Consider the following 16,474-nt stretch of genomic DNA (forward strand, 5'->3'; position numbering starts at 1 on the left):
GACATAATATACTATGACTGTTTTTTGACTTTTTTAGACATGCTATACTATGACCGTTTTTCACTTTTTTCGACATGCTATACTATGACCGTTTTTCACTTTTTTCGACAGGCTACACTATGACTGCTTTCGACAGGCAATACTATGACTTTTTTCGACATAATATACTATGACTGTTTTTTGACTTTTTTAGACATGCTATACTATGACCGTTTTTCACTTTTTTCGACATGCTATACTATGACCGTTTTTCACTTTTTTCGACAGGCTATACTATGACCGTTTTTCACTTTTTTCGACTGGCTATACTATGACCGCTTTTATCTTTTTTCAACATGCTATACAATGACCGTTTTTCACTTTTTTCGACAGGCTATACTATGACTTTTTTCGACATAATATACTATGACCGTTTTTCACTTTTTTCGACATGCTATACTATGACTGTTTTTCACTTTTTTTGACATGCTATACATTGACCGTTTTTCACTTTTTTCGACATGCTATACTATGACCGTTTTTCACTTTTTTCGACAGGCTATACTATGACTGCTTTCGACAGGCAATACTATGACTTTTTTCGACATAATATACTATGACTGTTTTTTGACTTTTTTCGACATGCTATACTATGACCGTTTTTCACTTTATTCGAAATGCTATACTATGACCGTTTTTCACTTTTTTCGACAGGCTATACTATGACTATTTTCGACAGGCTATACTGTGACCGTTTTTCACATTTTTCGACATGCTATACTATGACCGCTTTTAACTTTTTTCGACATGCTATACAATGACCGTTTTTCACTTTTTTCGACAGGCTATACTATGACTTTTTTCGACATAATATACTATGACCGTTTTTCACTTTTTTCGACATGTTATACTATGACCGTTTTTCACTTTTTTCGACAGGCTATACTATGACTGCTTTCGACAGGCAATACTATGACTTTTTTCGACATAATATACTATGACTGTTTTTTGACTTTCTTCGACATGCTATACTATGACTGTGTTTCACTTTTTTTGACATGTTATACTATGACCGTTTTTCACTTTTTTCGACAGGCTATACTATGACTGCTTTCGACAGGCAATACAATGACTTTTTTCGACATAATATACTATGACTGTTTTTCACTTTTTTCGACATGCTATACTATGACCGTTTTTCACTTTTTTCGACTGGCTATACTATGACCGTTTTTCACTTTTTTTGACAGGCTATACTATGACTGCTTTCAACAGGCTATACTATGACTTTTTTCGACATAATATATTATGACTGTTTTTTGACTTTTTTCGACATGCTATACTATGACCGTTTTTCACTTTATTTGAAATGCTTTACTATGACCGTTTTTCACTTTTTTCGACAGGCTATACTGTGACCGTTTTTCACATTTTTCGACAGGCTATACTGTGACTGTTTTTGACTTTTTTCGACATGCTATACTATGACCGTTTTCACTTTTTTCGACAGGCTATACTATGACTATTTTCGACATAATATACTATGACTGTTTTTTGACTTTTTTCGACATGCTATACTATGACCGTTTTTCACTTTATTCGAAATGCTATACTAGACCGTTTTTCACTTTTTTCGACAGGCTATACTATGACTATTTTCGACAGGCTATACTGTGACCGTTTTTCACTTTTTTCGACATGCTATACTATGACCGTTTTTCACTTTTTTCGACTGGCTATACTATGACCGTTTTTCACTTTTTTTGACAGGCTATACTATGACTGCTTTCAACAGGCTATACTATGACTTTTTTCGACATAATATATTATGACTGTTTTTTGACTTTTTTCGACATGCTATACTATGACCGTTTTTCACTTTATTTGAAATGCTTTACTATGACCGTTTTTCACTTTTTTCGACAGGCTATACTGTGACCGTTTTTCACATTTTTCGACAGGCTATACTGTGACTGTTTTTGACTTTTTTCGACATGCTATACTATGACCGTTTTCACTTTTTTCGACAGGCTATACTATGACTATTTTCGACATAATATACTATGACTGTTTTTTGACTTTTTTCGACATGCTATACTATGACCGTTTTTCACTTTATTCGAAATGCTATACTAGACCGTTTTTCACTTTTTTCGACAGGCTATACTATGACTATTTTCGACAGGCTATACTGTGACCGTTTTTCACATTTTTCGACATGCTATACTATGACCGTTTTTCACTTTTTTCGACAGGCTATACTATGACTGCTTTCGACAGGCTATACTGTGACTGTTTTTGACTTTTTTCGACATGCTATACTATGACCGTTTTCACTTTTTTCGACAGGCTATACTATGACTATTTTCGACATAATATACTATGACTGTTTTTTGACTTTTTTCGACATGCTATACTATGACTGTTTTTCACTTTTTTCGACAGGCTATACTATGACTGCTTTCGACAGGCTATACTGTGACTGTTTTTGACATGTTATACTATGACTGTTTTTTTACTCTTTTCGACAAGCTATACTATGACTGTTTTTTGACTGTTTTTGACATGTTATACTATGACTGTTTTTTGACTTTTTTTGACATGCTATACTATGACCGTTTTTAAATTTTTTCGACAGGCTATACTATGACCATTTTTCACTTTTTTTGACATGCTATAACATGCCGAAAAAAAAGTTAAAAACGGTCAAAGTATAACATGTCAAAAAAATTCAAAAAACAGTCATAGTATAACATGTCAAAAACAGTCACAGTATAGCCTGTCGAAAGCAGTCATAGTATAGCCTGTCGAAAAAAGTGAAAAACGGTCATAGTATAGCATGTCGTAAACAGTCATAGTATAGCCTGTCGAAAAAATTTAAAAACGGTCATAGTATAGCATGTCAAAAAAAGTCAAAAAACAGTCGTATATTATGTCGAAAACAGTCACAGTATAGCCTGTCGAAAGCAGTCATTGGAAAGACTGTCGAAAAAAGTGAAAAACGGTCATAGAATAGCCTGTCGAAAAGAGTCACGGTAAAGCCCGTCGAAAGCAGTCATAGTATAATCTGTTGGAAAAAGTGAAAAACGGTCATAGTATAGCATGTCGAAAAAAGTGAAAAACAGTCATAGTATAGCATGTTGAAAAAAGTGAAAAATGGTCATAGTATAGCATGTTGAAAAAAGTGAAAAACAGTCATAGCATAGCATGTTGAAAAAAGTGAAAAACGGTCATAGTATAGCATGTCGAAAAAAGTGAAAAACAGTCATAGTATAGCATGTTGATAAAAGTGAAAAATGGTCATAGTATAGCATGTCGAAAAAAGTGAAAAACGGTCATAGTATGGCATGTCGAAAAAAGTGAAAAACGGTCATAGTATGGCATGTCGAAAAAAGTGAAAAACGGTCATAGTATGGCATGTCGAAAAAAGTGAAAAACGGTCATAGTATATTATGTCAAAAGCAGTCATAGTATAATCTGTCAAAAAAAGTCAAAAAACAGTCATCGTATATTGTCGAAAGCAGTCTTAGTATAGCCTGTCGAAAGCAGTCATAGTAGCCTGTCGAAAAAAGTGAAAAACGGTCATAGTATAGCATGTCGAAAAAAGTCAAAAAACAGTCATAGTATAGCATGTCGAAAAGAGTGAAAAACAGTCATAGTATATTATGTCAAAAGCAGTCATAGTATAATTTGTCGAAAAAAGTGAAAAACGGTCATAGTATAGCATGTCGAAAAAATTGTTTTTGACATGCTATACTTTGACTTTTTTAACATGTTATACTATGACTATGTCTCTTGCAAGACGGGGGTTTCCCACCTGGACATTGAACAGTTCATCAGAATAAACCTTGGACCAGCACTGCCGTGGTGTAGAAATGTGGGAGTATCTTTTGTAAGGTCTTTGTTCAGAGGGATTCAAATCTATAAAAAATGTCCTCGTTTGTCCCGATACGTTTTAGATATGTTATCCTCGGACATCTAATAAAGATGAGTGAGCCTCATAATGCTACTTAATGTAGCATTATGTCTTTAATTATCTTCATTATTACATCAAAACTTTGCTGTTTTCTTATCTCTGCTTATTTATGAACACATTTAGAAGCAGCTGCTCAGATTTGTACTTAAAACAAATGTATGCGCTAATAAAGGAACTTGGACCACAATTGGGTTTCATCATTGAATTCTTTTCTTTACTGCATTTGCACATAATTCACTGAACACACAGAAGTCCAGAACCATCCAATACATAAACCGACCGATGAAAACAAAAAAGTAAAAACAATACGTCTGTAATAAAATACACTTTTATGTCCTTATATGCATAATATAAAAACAATAAAGGAAAATATTTAAATTGCAGCAATTACTATTTACAAAAGGCATTTTCTTTTAAAAGAAAGGAACTTTTACAACTTCAGTACCTAAAATAAATCAAACTATTTGCAGGTCAGGTGCAGTAGTACAAAAAGGCTTCGATATCAGGAGAGTAAGGTGACAGTTTTACAGCAGGACAGAAAGGCGGGATAAGGCCTGACGGACATTAGGCAGCTACATTATCAAACAGCAGCACATTTAGCAGCCGCAGTGTAAAGAGACGTCCTCTGAGGATTCAGAGTGTCTGCCTGCACTTCTTCGAGTCACAGGAACAGGTATCTGGTCAGGCGGCGGCTCTGCAGTGACCCCTACTGGCCACTGACGGGGACCTCCTGAAACACAAAACACAGGTACTGTAACAGCAGAGCGACAACAGGCAGGCGCTAACGAGTCACGTTACGTTTCTGGCCTTACACATGCGTGATGACGGTTTGTGCTAAAAGGCATAAAAAAAAAAGAAGATGAAAATACTGACATTTTACAACCGCCTGCAAGCACATGCGTCTGACATCTTGTTTTAAAGGAATAGTTTGACATTTTTGGAAATGCTTTCTTTCTGAGAGTTCATACCGGTCTGTTTAATATCGAGCTAGAGCCAAGAGCCAGTTAGCTTAGCATAACACACAGAAAACAGAGCTCAGTCTCCTAGCTGTAGCTTTGTATTGAACAGACAGATATGAGAGCATAAGTCTTGGCAAGACGAAGCACATTTTCCTAAATGTTGAACTACTCCTTTAACCAAATGCCTCTTTCAAGTAGGAAAAGCTCATCATGCATCATCAATGCTGATTTTTCCACACAGTCACTTGAACACAACACGATACATTTCCAGTTTATTAGCAGGGTATTAAAATGTGACAATCAATTTAGCAACAATTAAGGCTCTTAATTAAAACTATTTAGGACAACTGTTACATGACATCACCTCCCGAAGCTTAAAGTTTCATATACTACCTTTTATCAAAGTTCAAAGATTTTTGTTCAAATACTGGTTATACAAGTATATGCTCCAAGATCGCTGATGTAACTGGTTAGAACTTGAAGAGATGAGGTCTTAAAATGTATTAAATTTAACTTCATCCATTTATTACATAACTGTTTCCAACCCAATAAACTGGCAAATCTGAGTATCTCACGATGATATTGAGGTATGCACTTCATGCAACGGATAAAACCAAATCATCGGGGTCTCATGCAGCAGGCCGCTCTCAAAGCCCGTGCGCCTCTACCACACTGACCTGCGTCTGGTCCTCCAGACGGGCCTCTCGGGCCAAAGAGGGTGCAGTGATTTGTCTACCATAAGTTCACACGGAGGATGAGAGGGAGAAGAAGAGTGATTCACAGACGGAGGATTTACCGCTACGGACAAGAACAGTTTGCCATTTAATATCCGGGGAAGGTCTTTCTTTTTTTTTTGGTAAACTCACCTCTAAATTGCCCCGGGCTTTCTTCAACACTCCGTGGGTGAGATACACTAGATAAGGGACAAATAACTTGCATTAAATAATCACAGATCGCAGTTTATTCTCAATTTACAATTATAAAAGTAGCAAATCCTCACATTAGAGGAGCAGACAATATTTGACGTTTTGCAGTTATTTGAAAGTGAGATGCCTCCTTGTAAAGAGGCCTCTTCACCAGGTCACAGCACAGTCAGATGAGATGCTCTTACACTGATCGATGATGACTCTTTCCATTCCCTCCTTGAGCTGGTTGGTGGTCCGGAGGCGTTTAACGGCTCCACTCAGCATCCTCTCCTGCTGCGACAGCCTGCTCTTCAGTCGGGAGATCTCGTTGTTCAGCAGCTCATCCTGATTTTGGGGAGGATAAAAAGATAAAAAGTAAGACGTGGCTCCGTGGGTACTTAACCGGATTAGGCAGATGCAGTGTACGTGGATCTGTGCACCTGCTGGTTGTTGAATGCGTCCCCTGCCGTGTGACCAGCTGGCAAAGAGACTCTCCAAACCAGTTTGAGCATCCGACCGGCCTCTTCTAAAACGTGCTGCATGGTGTTCAAGCTGCCCGACAAGCTCTTCAGATGCTGCTGTTCCATCGCCTACGAAGACGCACACATAATGGCATTAACGACAATTATTGGTTGTTAAACGAGCGGTATTAAAAACCTTTCGATTTCATACATTTCATTCGTTTTACACGCCACAAACTGCAACTAAAGCATCTCGGTTGTGATCGGCACCTTGCTGTCAGAGGCCTGCTGTTGGAGCGCGTGCAGACCGTCCTGCAGTTGTCTGTCCATGCTGCGCGACAGTTTACGCCCCTCTGAGATCTGCTTGCGGAGGGCGTTGTAGTCCTCGATCAGACCCAAAATGTGCCGTCCGCTGCGATTGGCCCACATCCGGTGGCCCGGCACCAGGCGAGAGGGAGCGCTGGAGCCGCTGTCACCAGAGCTGCTGCTGAACGACCGGCCGTCCACCTCGGAGTGAGCGCGACATTTCTCATCTGAAGAGACAAAATAAAACACTGTCATTAAACCACGCCAATCAGGGCTCGTATCCATTGATATGATTCAACACGATGAGGTTTTCTGACCAGGGAGCACACTGGTGTGTTCGTGGTGACTCTGAAATGAGTGACGGAGAGGATCGCTGCCTTCCCGACCCGGTGACCTGCCTCCTTCATCTAAGACGGACGTAAAAACCAGACTGATGTGACCTGGCGGGTTCTTGTTTACATGCTTCTGTTGACCCGCCACAGGTAAGTAGCGTGTGAGACGGCGCCTCGTGTTTACCTGGAGAGGACAGCAGGTAGTTGATGTTAATGGTTTCCGAGCGGTTGGGTCCTCTGAGCAGCTGCTCCTCCAGTCTCTGTCGCAGCGCCGTGTTGGTCTGGATGCTCCTCTCCAGCTGCAGCCTCAGGTGTCTGATCTCCGACAGCAGCTCTCCCAGGTCCACGGCGCCAGAGGGAGGGCCAGAGACGAGCTGCCGGGTCGCCTCGCCGGACTCTGCTAAGAGGAGGAATGAGTCTCTCGTTACAGAAGACCACCAGGAAACAGAAGCAAACCAGGACAGACTGTCACGTAGCACTGATGCTACATATAGTCTGTCTATTTATTCTCTTTTGCTTTCTGCAGTACCGTTGTGTTTGTGAGCTTCGGTCTTGATCTTTTCATAAACTTGCAGCTCCACCCGCAGGGACTGCAGAAGATGCTGTGAGTCAGACAGCTGCTGCATCTGTAGCTTCACCTCACACTGCAACCTGCGAGCAAACAGTGAGCACGACGCAACACAATCACAAACCACGAGCGGACTAGTGAGTTGAATCGACACCTCTCTGAAACAGCTTCAATGATGGTGGCATCTATTACTGGACAACTTTATTAGCTTTTTTAATGTTAGTCAAGTGCACTTCATAAAGAGTCAGAGGTAAAGAAAGGGAGAGGAGACGAGATCTGACGGCAAACCAGACTCCAGGTTTCAGGTGTCAGCGTCACTCGTCTGTGTCAGTGAGAGCACAGGGCAGGAGGTCACACTATGACATTATGGTATGCATGCATTCACGCGTTCAAGGATGAGCCGACAAACGATTAGATCATGTTTCCCAGTCATACTACTAGTATGGAATAATGGCAACAGTAATGGCTCTTTAGAATGGTGATTAGTGGCCTTGTGTAGTTTCGGGTTGCATGAAGGAGAGAAGCAATGATAGTGTGTGTGTGTACTGCGAGGAGACGTTTAGACGTGTGTGTGTGTGTGTGTGTGTGTGTGTGTGTGTGTGTGTGTGTGTACCTGTGCACAGACTCCTGCAGCTGGGAGTGTTCTTGGCCGCTGTGCTCCAGCCTCTCCTGCAGTTGGTTGTTCTCCTGCATTAGAGCTTCACACTCCCTCCTGCTCTGCTCCAGTTTGGCCGTCCGCCTGGCCAGAGTCTCCCGAAGCTTCTCGCGCTCCTTCTGCTTGTCTGGGGGAAAACAAAAAACAATTTAAAGTTAGTAAGAGTTAGTAAAGTTAAAGCTGGTTTTAAGCACAGAGGCAAAACAGCAGCAGCCAAGACGGAGCATCATGATCGTCTCTCTCTTTTTATTGGTCTACCGACTGAAAAGACGTGTTGGTGATTATGGGTTGAGGTGAATCAGTTTTTTTTACCTTTAGACACCAGGCAGAGCTGGTCCTTCAGGACTTTGTTTTGTCCCCAGAGGAATCGCACCTCATTGGCCAGCTGACCCTGCTCCTCGTTACCATGGATGAAGATGTTGGTGGCTGCTGAACATGCGCACAAACACTCTCATCAGGCAACAAATAAGAGATTTTACATTTTTCTACAAGCACATTATTGGCATACAGTACTCCATGAACCCTAAAGGTCACACTGACAGGGAGAGAGAGATGATTTCAGGCGCGTACCTGGATCTTTCTCCACCTCTGCTAGTCTCTTCTCCAGCTGCTCCCTGAGTCGGTCGTTGGTGTTGATGCTCTCTTCCAGGCGCTGTCGCAACACGCGGATCTCCTGCAGATGTTCTGCCAGCAAGTCTGACGGACACATGTGCACAAAGCTCAATTTAAGGGGGGCGCTTAAAGAGGATTTAGTTTCGCACTGCAAAAACATCAGACCCTACGTTTAGTTTGGAAGACAGGCTTTCTGGTAAAATGCTCCAAACCCAAGCCAATATAAACCCGATGACATCACCGTGCCACATGTTCACCTGCGTTCATCGTGCGAGGCGGTTCGGCAGCCTTCTTCTGTGAGCCAACGTCTCCGTCTCCTTTATGAGACAGAGTCCGAGGCCCTGACCCGTCCCGCTCGTGATCCTGCTCCTGATGGTGGGAGCTGGTCTGGGCCATGATCGAGCGATGCAGGTCCAGCTCACTTCGCAGGGTGGCGTTGAGGTCCTCGCTGTCCCTCAGCTGATCCTGTAGTCGGCCGTTCTCCCTCCGCAGGCCCTGCAGTCTGCTGGCGGCGTCCCTGTGAGCGGACGCACCGTCCTCCCGAGCTCCTCCTACAGGAGGGACGTCCGATCCCGTCCAATCAGAAGGCTGTCTCTGGCCTAAACATGCACAGGGAGACAACAACAGATAAATGGATTCAAAATGAAAACATATATTCTTTTTTTATGTGGTCTAAAGGGTATTTTTTAACATACTTTTTGACACTCATTATTAAATCCATAAATGAATACTAGTTCAGGTTCAGGGTTGTAGCAGTAAGGGAAATGTGAGTTTGGGTCTACAGGCCCCTCTCACATATCCACATGCTTCACTCGTCTCGGTAATGGCCTTCACTGTCTCTTTTCTCCAGGGAAACACAAGTTGCAGATTGAACCGGATAGCTGGCTCTGAATAATGCAACTTTAAGTGGAGGTGGATTGAAAGTGGACACCTGCTCTGCCCTTGGCCCGCGAGCTTTGTCCCGCGGGACGCCTCACTGCACCAGAATGGATCCGAGTGGAAAATAAGTGCTGTTACAGGCTGCGACTAGACCGGCCCGGCCCGTGGACAAGAACTAATCTCAATGATATACCAAACTGTGACAGTTACGTCTTTGTCTTGCCCTTTGTGCCCAATCACAAAGAAATGATTTATGTGATCGTTGTGCTTACTGTCGGCTTGATCGCCACTTTGCGTGGTCGGGCTGCTGTGGCAGGAGGAGGAGGTCCTGTCTGAGTGGCACAGATCAGAGTGGGAGCTGTGTTGGCTGCCGGGGCCTTCGCCTCTGACCTGGCTCTGCAGACTCTGGATCAGACGGTTCTTCTCCTGCAGCTCCTTCGTCAACCTGGGAGGAGGAGGAGGGGTTATGTTGACAGCTGAATTTGATCATCACATCATCTCGCTGGGCGGTGGGAGAGCAAAAACAATGTAAAACAGGGAAGATGATTACACAGCACCCGGAAAAAGAGACTTAGACAAAGAAGACTTGAGGTGTTCCCAGAGGACTTCAGCAGAAACACACAGCTGGAAAATATGGAGTTCACAGCAAACGGCATGCTGTCCGTCTGGATCAAACCCGCTCACAGGTCCAGCTGCTCCCTGGTGCACTCAGCCAGCGTGAGGTTCTGCTGGACGAGGAGGCCGACGTGCTGCTGCAGCAGCTCTCTCTCGCCCTCTAGCTCCAGACGCAGATTATCTATCTCCTGCTGGATTCTAGCCGGACTGTCAGGAGGATCTCTCAGTGACTGTGATCCCTGCTGAGGCTCCCCGAGACTTCCACACCAGTAATAACATAGATTAACATCTGTCGCTACCAGCAACTTTCATTTCTAATACGATGATACAAGGGTGTCGTTGAAAAGTCGACAACAAGTCAAAATAGAAAAGCTATTTTTTAAACCACAGATGCAATGATTTTACTATCGTTCTCCATCAAACAAAAGGAAAAACTGCACTTTTCTGGTTATTTGTTTTTCTGTCAATGGTAGGAAATAAAAATGTCAAAATATTGATGTTTTAAGCTTAAATAGCTTTCTGCATTATACACACATAAATTAACATTGACATTTAAATGTGTGTTCCCCTCTTCTGTCTCAGAGACCCCAGTGACCCAGTTGGGGCGCAGTGTAACCTTAATGTTTCGGCTGTCAATGAGAAAATTAGGTCAACAGCAGGACACTATTCAAAACCAACAACACACACACACCGCCTGGGGGTCAAGAGGCATTTGGCTGTTGGCTGGATGGAGGTGTGGGGGGGGTGGGGGTGGTGTCTTTAAAAGGGTCATGAGACAAACAGCACAGAAAACAACCCTCAAATCTCAAACATGGACAATATGACCCCAAAAAAAACTATCCCAGTAACCTAACGTGTGACAAATAAGAGCAAATGAAATGAGACATTGACAATAAGTGCAGTGTGAGAGTTTGAGACGCACCTCCGAGACAGATCCAGGGCCACCGCGTCCTCATGACCCAGACGAGACTCTCCTGGCACAGAGGGAGAAGATGCTGTCAAGGACCAGTCTGTAAAAATCAGTAACGAATGGCTGCTCTCTTGTGTTCATCACTCTCAGCTCTGCTGCTGCTGACTCTTTCTAGAAGCCTATTTCCATCCGTTATTTGCATGTGTGTTGGGTGGAGATTTGTGCGTTTTGGCACAGTGCTGTATCAAACATCAAACATCAAATCTACGTTTCTGCAGTGTGGTTGTGATTTGCAATATTTCCCAAAAAAAACAACAGGTGCAATTTAAGATCGTCGGCGCCACTACCTTTGTCCAGCCGTCCTTCGAGTCTGTCCAGGATGCTCAGGCTCTTGTCCAGCTGCTCTTTGACCGCCTCCCCCATGTAGTAGTCGACCTTGCCGGCCCGCAGCAGCTCCTTGAAGGCCTTGCTCAGCTCATCGAGCTGCCGTCGCTGCAGGGCTCCGAGCCTGCGGCTCTCCTTGATCTGCTGTCTCAGTTGCGACAGCTCCCTGGCCTGCGACTGCACCAAAGAGTCCAGTCTGTGGAGACGTCAGAATGGGGGCAAGCGAGGGGTAAAAAAAACAAAAACAAAGTCAAGATTAGATGTTTCTAAATGACTCGTATAATATTGACTTTGCATTGAGAGAGACTGTTGACCTTGCAGGTGATGCGGAGCGGCTGCGGGTCTGCTGCAGCTGTTCACTCATGCTTCTGTTCAGAGTCCTTTCTCTTTCCAGTTCCATATTCAGAGAGCTTGTCCTATCATTCATCGCCTGGTTCTCACCCTCCTTGTTCTCCCTTAGCTGCCCACCTCTGTAGCTCCTATCGGGGCTACGGTCCTCCCGCTGCGTCCCGTCTTGATCCTTGACAGTCGAGGGATCAGAGGCGTTGGCGACTAGGTCACTGGAGAGAGAGTTCCTACGCAGAAGACTCTGCATTTGGAGCATGAGTTTGGTCTGGTTCTCCAGCTGGAACTTCAGCTCCCTGACTTGTCCCTGAAGCCGCAGCGGGTCCTTAGAAACGCCGTACTCGTCATAGACCTGCAGGCTTTTCAGACTGACCTGAAAACAGACAGGAGAGCGTTCAAAGTTGACATGCAGTTAGTTAATTAACGTAAATACGGAGCATCTCTCTTATTACAGTCATGTACTGTTCAACGTGTCGAGAAATCCAATGCTTGACCGACTTCTTATGCTTAGTTAACGTTTGCTCAGCTATGATTGAATGATCATTGTTTCGGGGAGTCGTTAAGCGAAGGGTAAGTTGTTTACCTTGGCTGAGCTGAGAGCTGGGGAATTCGGGTACGGGGTGCTGGAGGTGGAGTCCAGGTTTTCGGTAGAGGAGAAGGTGGCCTGCTCGTGATGGGACGGCAGGCTAGAGGCGCTGCAGCTAGGGTTCACGCCAACCTCTAGATCTGGCAACACAACGTACACAGAAACAATCAACGGGAGGAACAGGGAAACGTTACACGGTGTGGAAAACAAAAAGGTGATCGTGCCATGTGAGGAAACAAACCATGTGAGATACAGCCGGACTGTGAAATAAGACAAGAACTACAAGTGAAAGGTTAATGAGTGCTCGAAAAAAAAGACATTCCCAAAACGTCAGAGTGGAAACATGCAAGAATTTGTCAATGCGACATATTGACAGTCCATTCAGATTTGGGAATAGTGCAGAGAAATACCAAGTTCAGACCAGTAGTAGAGAGTGTAGTTACGAGACCCAAACAGTGTGTTAAAGTCGCCTTTGTTCACTCCTCATGCAGACAAATAGAGAGAATCGATCCACATTTCAGATTAGTGTCCACTCAGCAGACAGACATGCATCGTCTGTCTAAAAGCCGTCTACCTGTGCTACTGCTCTCTTCCCTATCGTTCTCACTCTTGCCACCGGTTTCGTAACCCAGGTCCTGCAAATCCACCTGCACGCCTTTGTCATCCTGCTCCAGAGCTGGCGTTGGAGGCAATATATATATATGTCGGGTTAGGAAGGAATCATCTGTACAGTATCTCGTCTCGATCCTTTATGGTGTTCATGGTTCACAAAATGGTTTAGCTACAACACATTCATGCTTTTACAGAATCACTAAAATTATTAGAAATTTGAATTTGCTCATAAACAAATAAAATGCTTGAAAGCAGAGAAGTAAACTTTTACCTTTCCGTGCAGTTTCCGGTGAGGTAAGAGCAGTGGCCAGTTTCTCCTCCAGGCTTTTACACGCCTTCCTCTTCTCCCTCAGTGCCTTGTGGAGGGTCTCCAGCTCAACCTGGACACTTGGTGGTAAACCCTCGGCTTCCTGCACCGTCCCGTGGACCTCGCTCTCCTCTCTGCGGCCCCTCTCTTCTTGTAGGGAAGCCTGGAGATCAGAGATCCTCTGATGGTGATCACCGAAGACCTTGTAGAGGCGGCGGAGGTTGCTGTGGAGCTCTTGGTGAAGTTGTCCGTTCGTTCCAGATGAATGAGTGCTGCTGGATTTGGTGGTTGACTGGGTGGGGTTTCCCAGCTCCCGCCTCTCTTGCAGGGCTCTCTGAAGTTTGTCTAAATTCATCTGAAAGTCAGGACTGGTCTGTGAGGATCTACCAGAAGCCAAGGAGCCGGTATTTGTACAGTGTGCTGCCAGAGAGGCCACAGCAGACTCTGCTGCACCGAGGCAGTCCATCAGAACTTTGGTCATCTCCTGATTTAAACTGACATTATCGTAACCACCAGTGATGATCCTTAGATCCTTAGACTCCTTTTCCTGAAGTGATTCTGCTGCCATCTGCCTGGAACATTTACCATCCTGGTCCTTGTTGTTGCCATGTCGATCAGCAGCATCTGCAGCCCTCAGTTTCTCCTGCAGCTCTGCATTAAGCCTGTTCTGCTGCCACAGTGCCTCCTGCAAAGAGTCTGTGTGTCGTTGCAACTCCTGCATCGAGTCCTCTGTGTCTCCAAAACCACCTCTTGGGCTCTGTCTATTTGAAGATGCGTTCACCTGCTGCAAGGCTGTCTCTATCTTCAAACATAAATCGCTGATTCCTGTACTCCTTTCTTGGCTGTCGGTGGAGGCGAGTGCTTTCTCTGCCATGTTCAGAAGCTCCATAAGCTGGTTGTTGCGCTCCTCCTTCTCCTGTAGGGCCTTTTGCAGCTCCATGCATCTGCTGGCAGAACCTGTACATGGACTGGCGTGCGACCCGAATCGCCCCTGGCTGTCCAGACTGCAGGCAGTCAAGTAGGCGATGGTGGATTCTGCAGCCTGTAAGGCCTCCACGTACTGGCGATTGAGCCGGTCCTTCTCCTGGAGCTGAGCGCGGAGCTCTTCCCAATCAGCTAGCTGCTCACTTAGTTTGTTGATCAAGGTCTCTTTCTCCTGACACTCCTGGTGGAGAAGCTCCAGCTGAGCGAAGAGGGCAGCGTTGGCCTGGGCGCGATCCAGCGTTGTTCCGGCTTCTTCGTAGCCCTTGTCCGACTCTACTGGACTGCCGCTACGATGTGCATATGTGGGCGTGGATGAAGTGGATGAAGGGGAGGCGCTGTGCTGGGGTGACGTGGTGGAGTCTTCATGCAGCTGCTGGTCTGAACTATATACACCATCCAAATGAAGTGCATCAGTATTGAGATGGTCAGAGCTCACAGACTGCCTGCTGCTGCTGCTAGCCTCCACCCTCAGCCTCACAGGCACTGGGAGGCGAGATTTGGCACCATCCTACAATGGAAACAAATGGAACAGATATTGAAGACACTGACAATTAGACTTGATGCAGGAAGCATTTCTTCACACTCAATACAACACTTACCCCATGCCTTGTAACATGCGGCTTTGTACTCTTGCTGTGTGACTGGCCTTTAGTTTGTGGACTCTCCATCCCCTCTGCGGAGCTGACAGGGTTCTCCCCATCCGTCACCTCCACAGAGGCCTTCTCTCCCTTGTCCTTCGACAGATTGATGACCGCAGGCTGACCGTGTGACTCGGCCTGCAGTGTTTCCAGACTCCTTTTCAAATCAGCCTGTCCGTCGCTGCTGTTCCCCGAGGCGTCCGTGCTCTCTTTCTCTTTACACTCCGTAGATTTCTGTTCCTTCAGGAGACCTCGCAGCTCCGCATTTTCTGATCTAAGTCCGAGCAATTCCTCTCTGCAATGAGGGCAATCTGATTAGTTTAGTGTTCGAGCGACTGATTGATTCTGAGAGTGAAAACAAGGAGAAGTATCCGGACACCGCTAAAGAAAAGGCTCACCTAAGGTGCAAGACTGATGTGGCCCCACAATGAGTGAGCAGGGATTTAAGTGCCGTGACGTCCGTGTCCCTCTGCCTAGAATCTTTCTCTTCAGTGTCCAAGGTGTTGTTGCCAGACTGAGCATGCTCTCTACTCTGGCAAAGGCCGCTGTCCATACTTATATCAGCCAACAGCTTTCCAGACACCATCTAAAAAAATGGTAGTTTAGATATATTGGTTGAAGTTACGTGAAAAAGGGAATTCCCCATAGTTTTAACATTGCATTTCAAAAGCTATTCATTTGTTTCATACCTGTCCTAGTTGGACGTCTGTCTGGCTCTCTTTCTCCTGCATCCTGTTACTGTGAGCCACAGGCTGCGTCTCCTCAAGCTGCTAGAGTAATGGGATGGAGGCGAGTATGACACACATGGCTCGGTAAAAGAAAACTTAATGTGGGAACAGAATTCATAAAAACACTGAAAAGCAACAGCAGAATGGTATGACGTGTCTAATGTGGCATGGCAAAGAGAGAGCATTTCATGGGACACAGAGATAAAGAAAACAAACAAAGAAAGAAACAGGGACTGATTAGGAAAGGTGAAGGAGAAAAAGAGGATCTTCTACTAAAGACAAGAAACACACAGACATTAGTAACAGGCTAGACAGAGCAAAGGTTAAGATGTAGGTTCTAAGGTTAGGAAGGAGCTAATATAGGTGGGTGTTAGACAGTGACTCAGACACGATTCATCGAGGATCTGTGGACATACTGTGCAAACATCTGCTGATCAATGACAGAAAGGTGCCATTTTGGAAATAAACGTTGGCGCCTCAGCTTCAAGTACAACTCCCTCCATTTGCAGCTGTCGTTTGCGGACTCTAACCTGTTTCGAGGGGCTGCTGCCGCCCACGTCTTTGCCTTCGTTGTCGTAAGCGTCGCGATCCGACCTCTCCATCAGCGACGGCCGGTTCTGCAGCTCGTCGTTTACGGTCTGCAATCTGTTGACACGATCCTGCAGCTCCAGCACCTAGGGCCCAAACAAGACTCCTTTATTCCAATCTGCACGATTGTCTTCCTGCTTGTCAT

General features: G+C 44.8%; 1 protein-coding gene across 10 annotated transcripts in view; it reads right to left on the reverse strand.

The window, feature by feature from the left end:
- Positions 1–4,142: 4,142 nt before the first annotated feature.
- cdk5rap2 (CDK5 regulatory subunit associated protein 2) overlaps positions 4,143–16,474 on the reverse strand; it is a 28,394-nt gene continuing 16,062 nt past the window's right edge. For 4 of the 10 annotated variants that reach the window (XM_068706694.1, XM_068706690.1, XM_068706695.1 and 1 more), the window contains exons 28-51: positions 16,272–16,415; positions 15,703–15,783; positions 15,412–15,599; positions 14,975–15,308; positions 13,356–14,883; positions 13,047–13,148; positions 12,470–12,612; positions 11,856–12,259; positions 11,505–11,737; positions 11,170–11,221; positions 9,905–10,077; positions 9,011–9,352; positions 8,712–8,837; positions 8,454–8,570; positions 8,100–8,268; positions 7,448–7,569; positions 7,103–7,318; positions 6,904–6,993; positions 6,551–6,813; positions 6,260–6,409; positions 6,026–6,164; positions 5,781–5,827; positions 5,592–5,646; positions 4,143–4,685 (exon numbers count right to left, since the gene is read on the reverse strand). In XM_068706694.1, coding sequence (XP_068562795.1) covers positions 4,552–4,685; positions 5,592–5,646; positions 5,781–5,827; positions 6,026–6,164; positions 6,260–6,409; positions 6,551–6,813; positions 6,904–6,993; positions 7,103–7,318; positions 7,448–7,569; positions 8,100–8,268; positions 8,454–8,570; positions 8,712–8,837; positions 9,011–9,352; positions 9,905–10,077; positions 11,170–11,221; positions 11,505–11,737; positions 11,856–12,259; positions 12,470–12,612; positions 13,047–13,148; positions 13,356–14,883; positions 14,975–15,308; positions 15,412–15,599; positions 15,703–15,783; positions 16,272–16,415 — 5,352 coding nt within the window. In that variant the 3' untranslated portion in view covers positions 4,143–4,551. The remainder of the gene's footprint in view (positions 4,686–5,591; positions 5,647–5,780; positions 5,828–6,025; positions 6,165–6,259; positions 6,410–6,550; positions 6,814–6,903; positions 6,994–7,102; positions 7,319–7,447; positions 7,570–8,099; positions 8,269–8,453; positions 8,571–8,711; positions 8,838–9,010; positions 9,353–9,904; positions 10,078–11,169; positions 11,222–11,504; positions 11,738–11,855; positions 12,260–12,469; positions 12,613–13,046; positions 13,149–13,355; positions 14,884–14,974; positions 15,309–15,411; positions 15,600–15,702; positions 15,784–16,271; positions 16,416–16,474) is intronic. The other 6 variants (XM_068706691.1, XM_068706693.1, XM_068706692.1 and 3 more) reach the window with 6 other exon arrangements.

This window comes from Cebidichthys violaceus, unplaced genomic scaffold (genome assembly GCF_023349555.1).
Source record: "Cebidichthys violaceus isolate CVI_PGR_0920_01 unplaced genomic scaffold, fCebVio1.0.p SCAF_12, whole genome shotgun sequence".
In the NCBI taxonomy this organism is placed as follows: Eukaryota; Metazoa; Chordata; class Actinopteri; order Perciformes; family Stichaeidae; genus Cebidichthys; species Cebidichthys violaceus.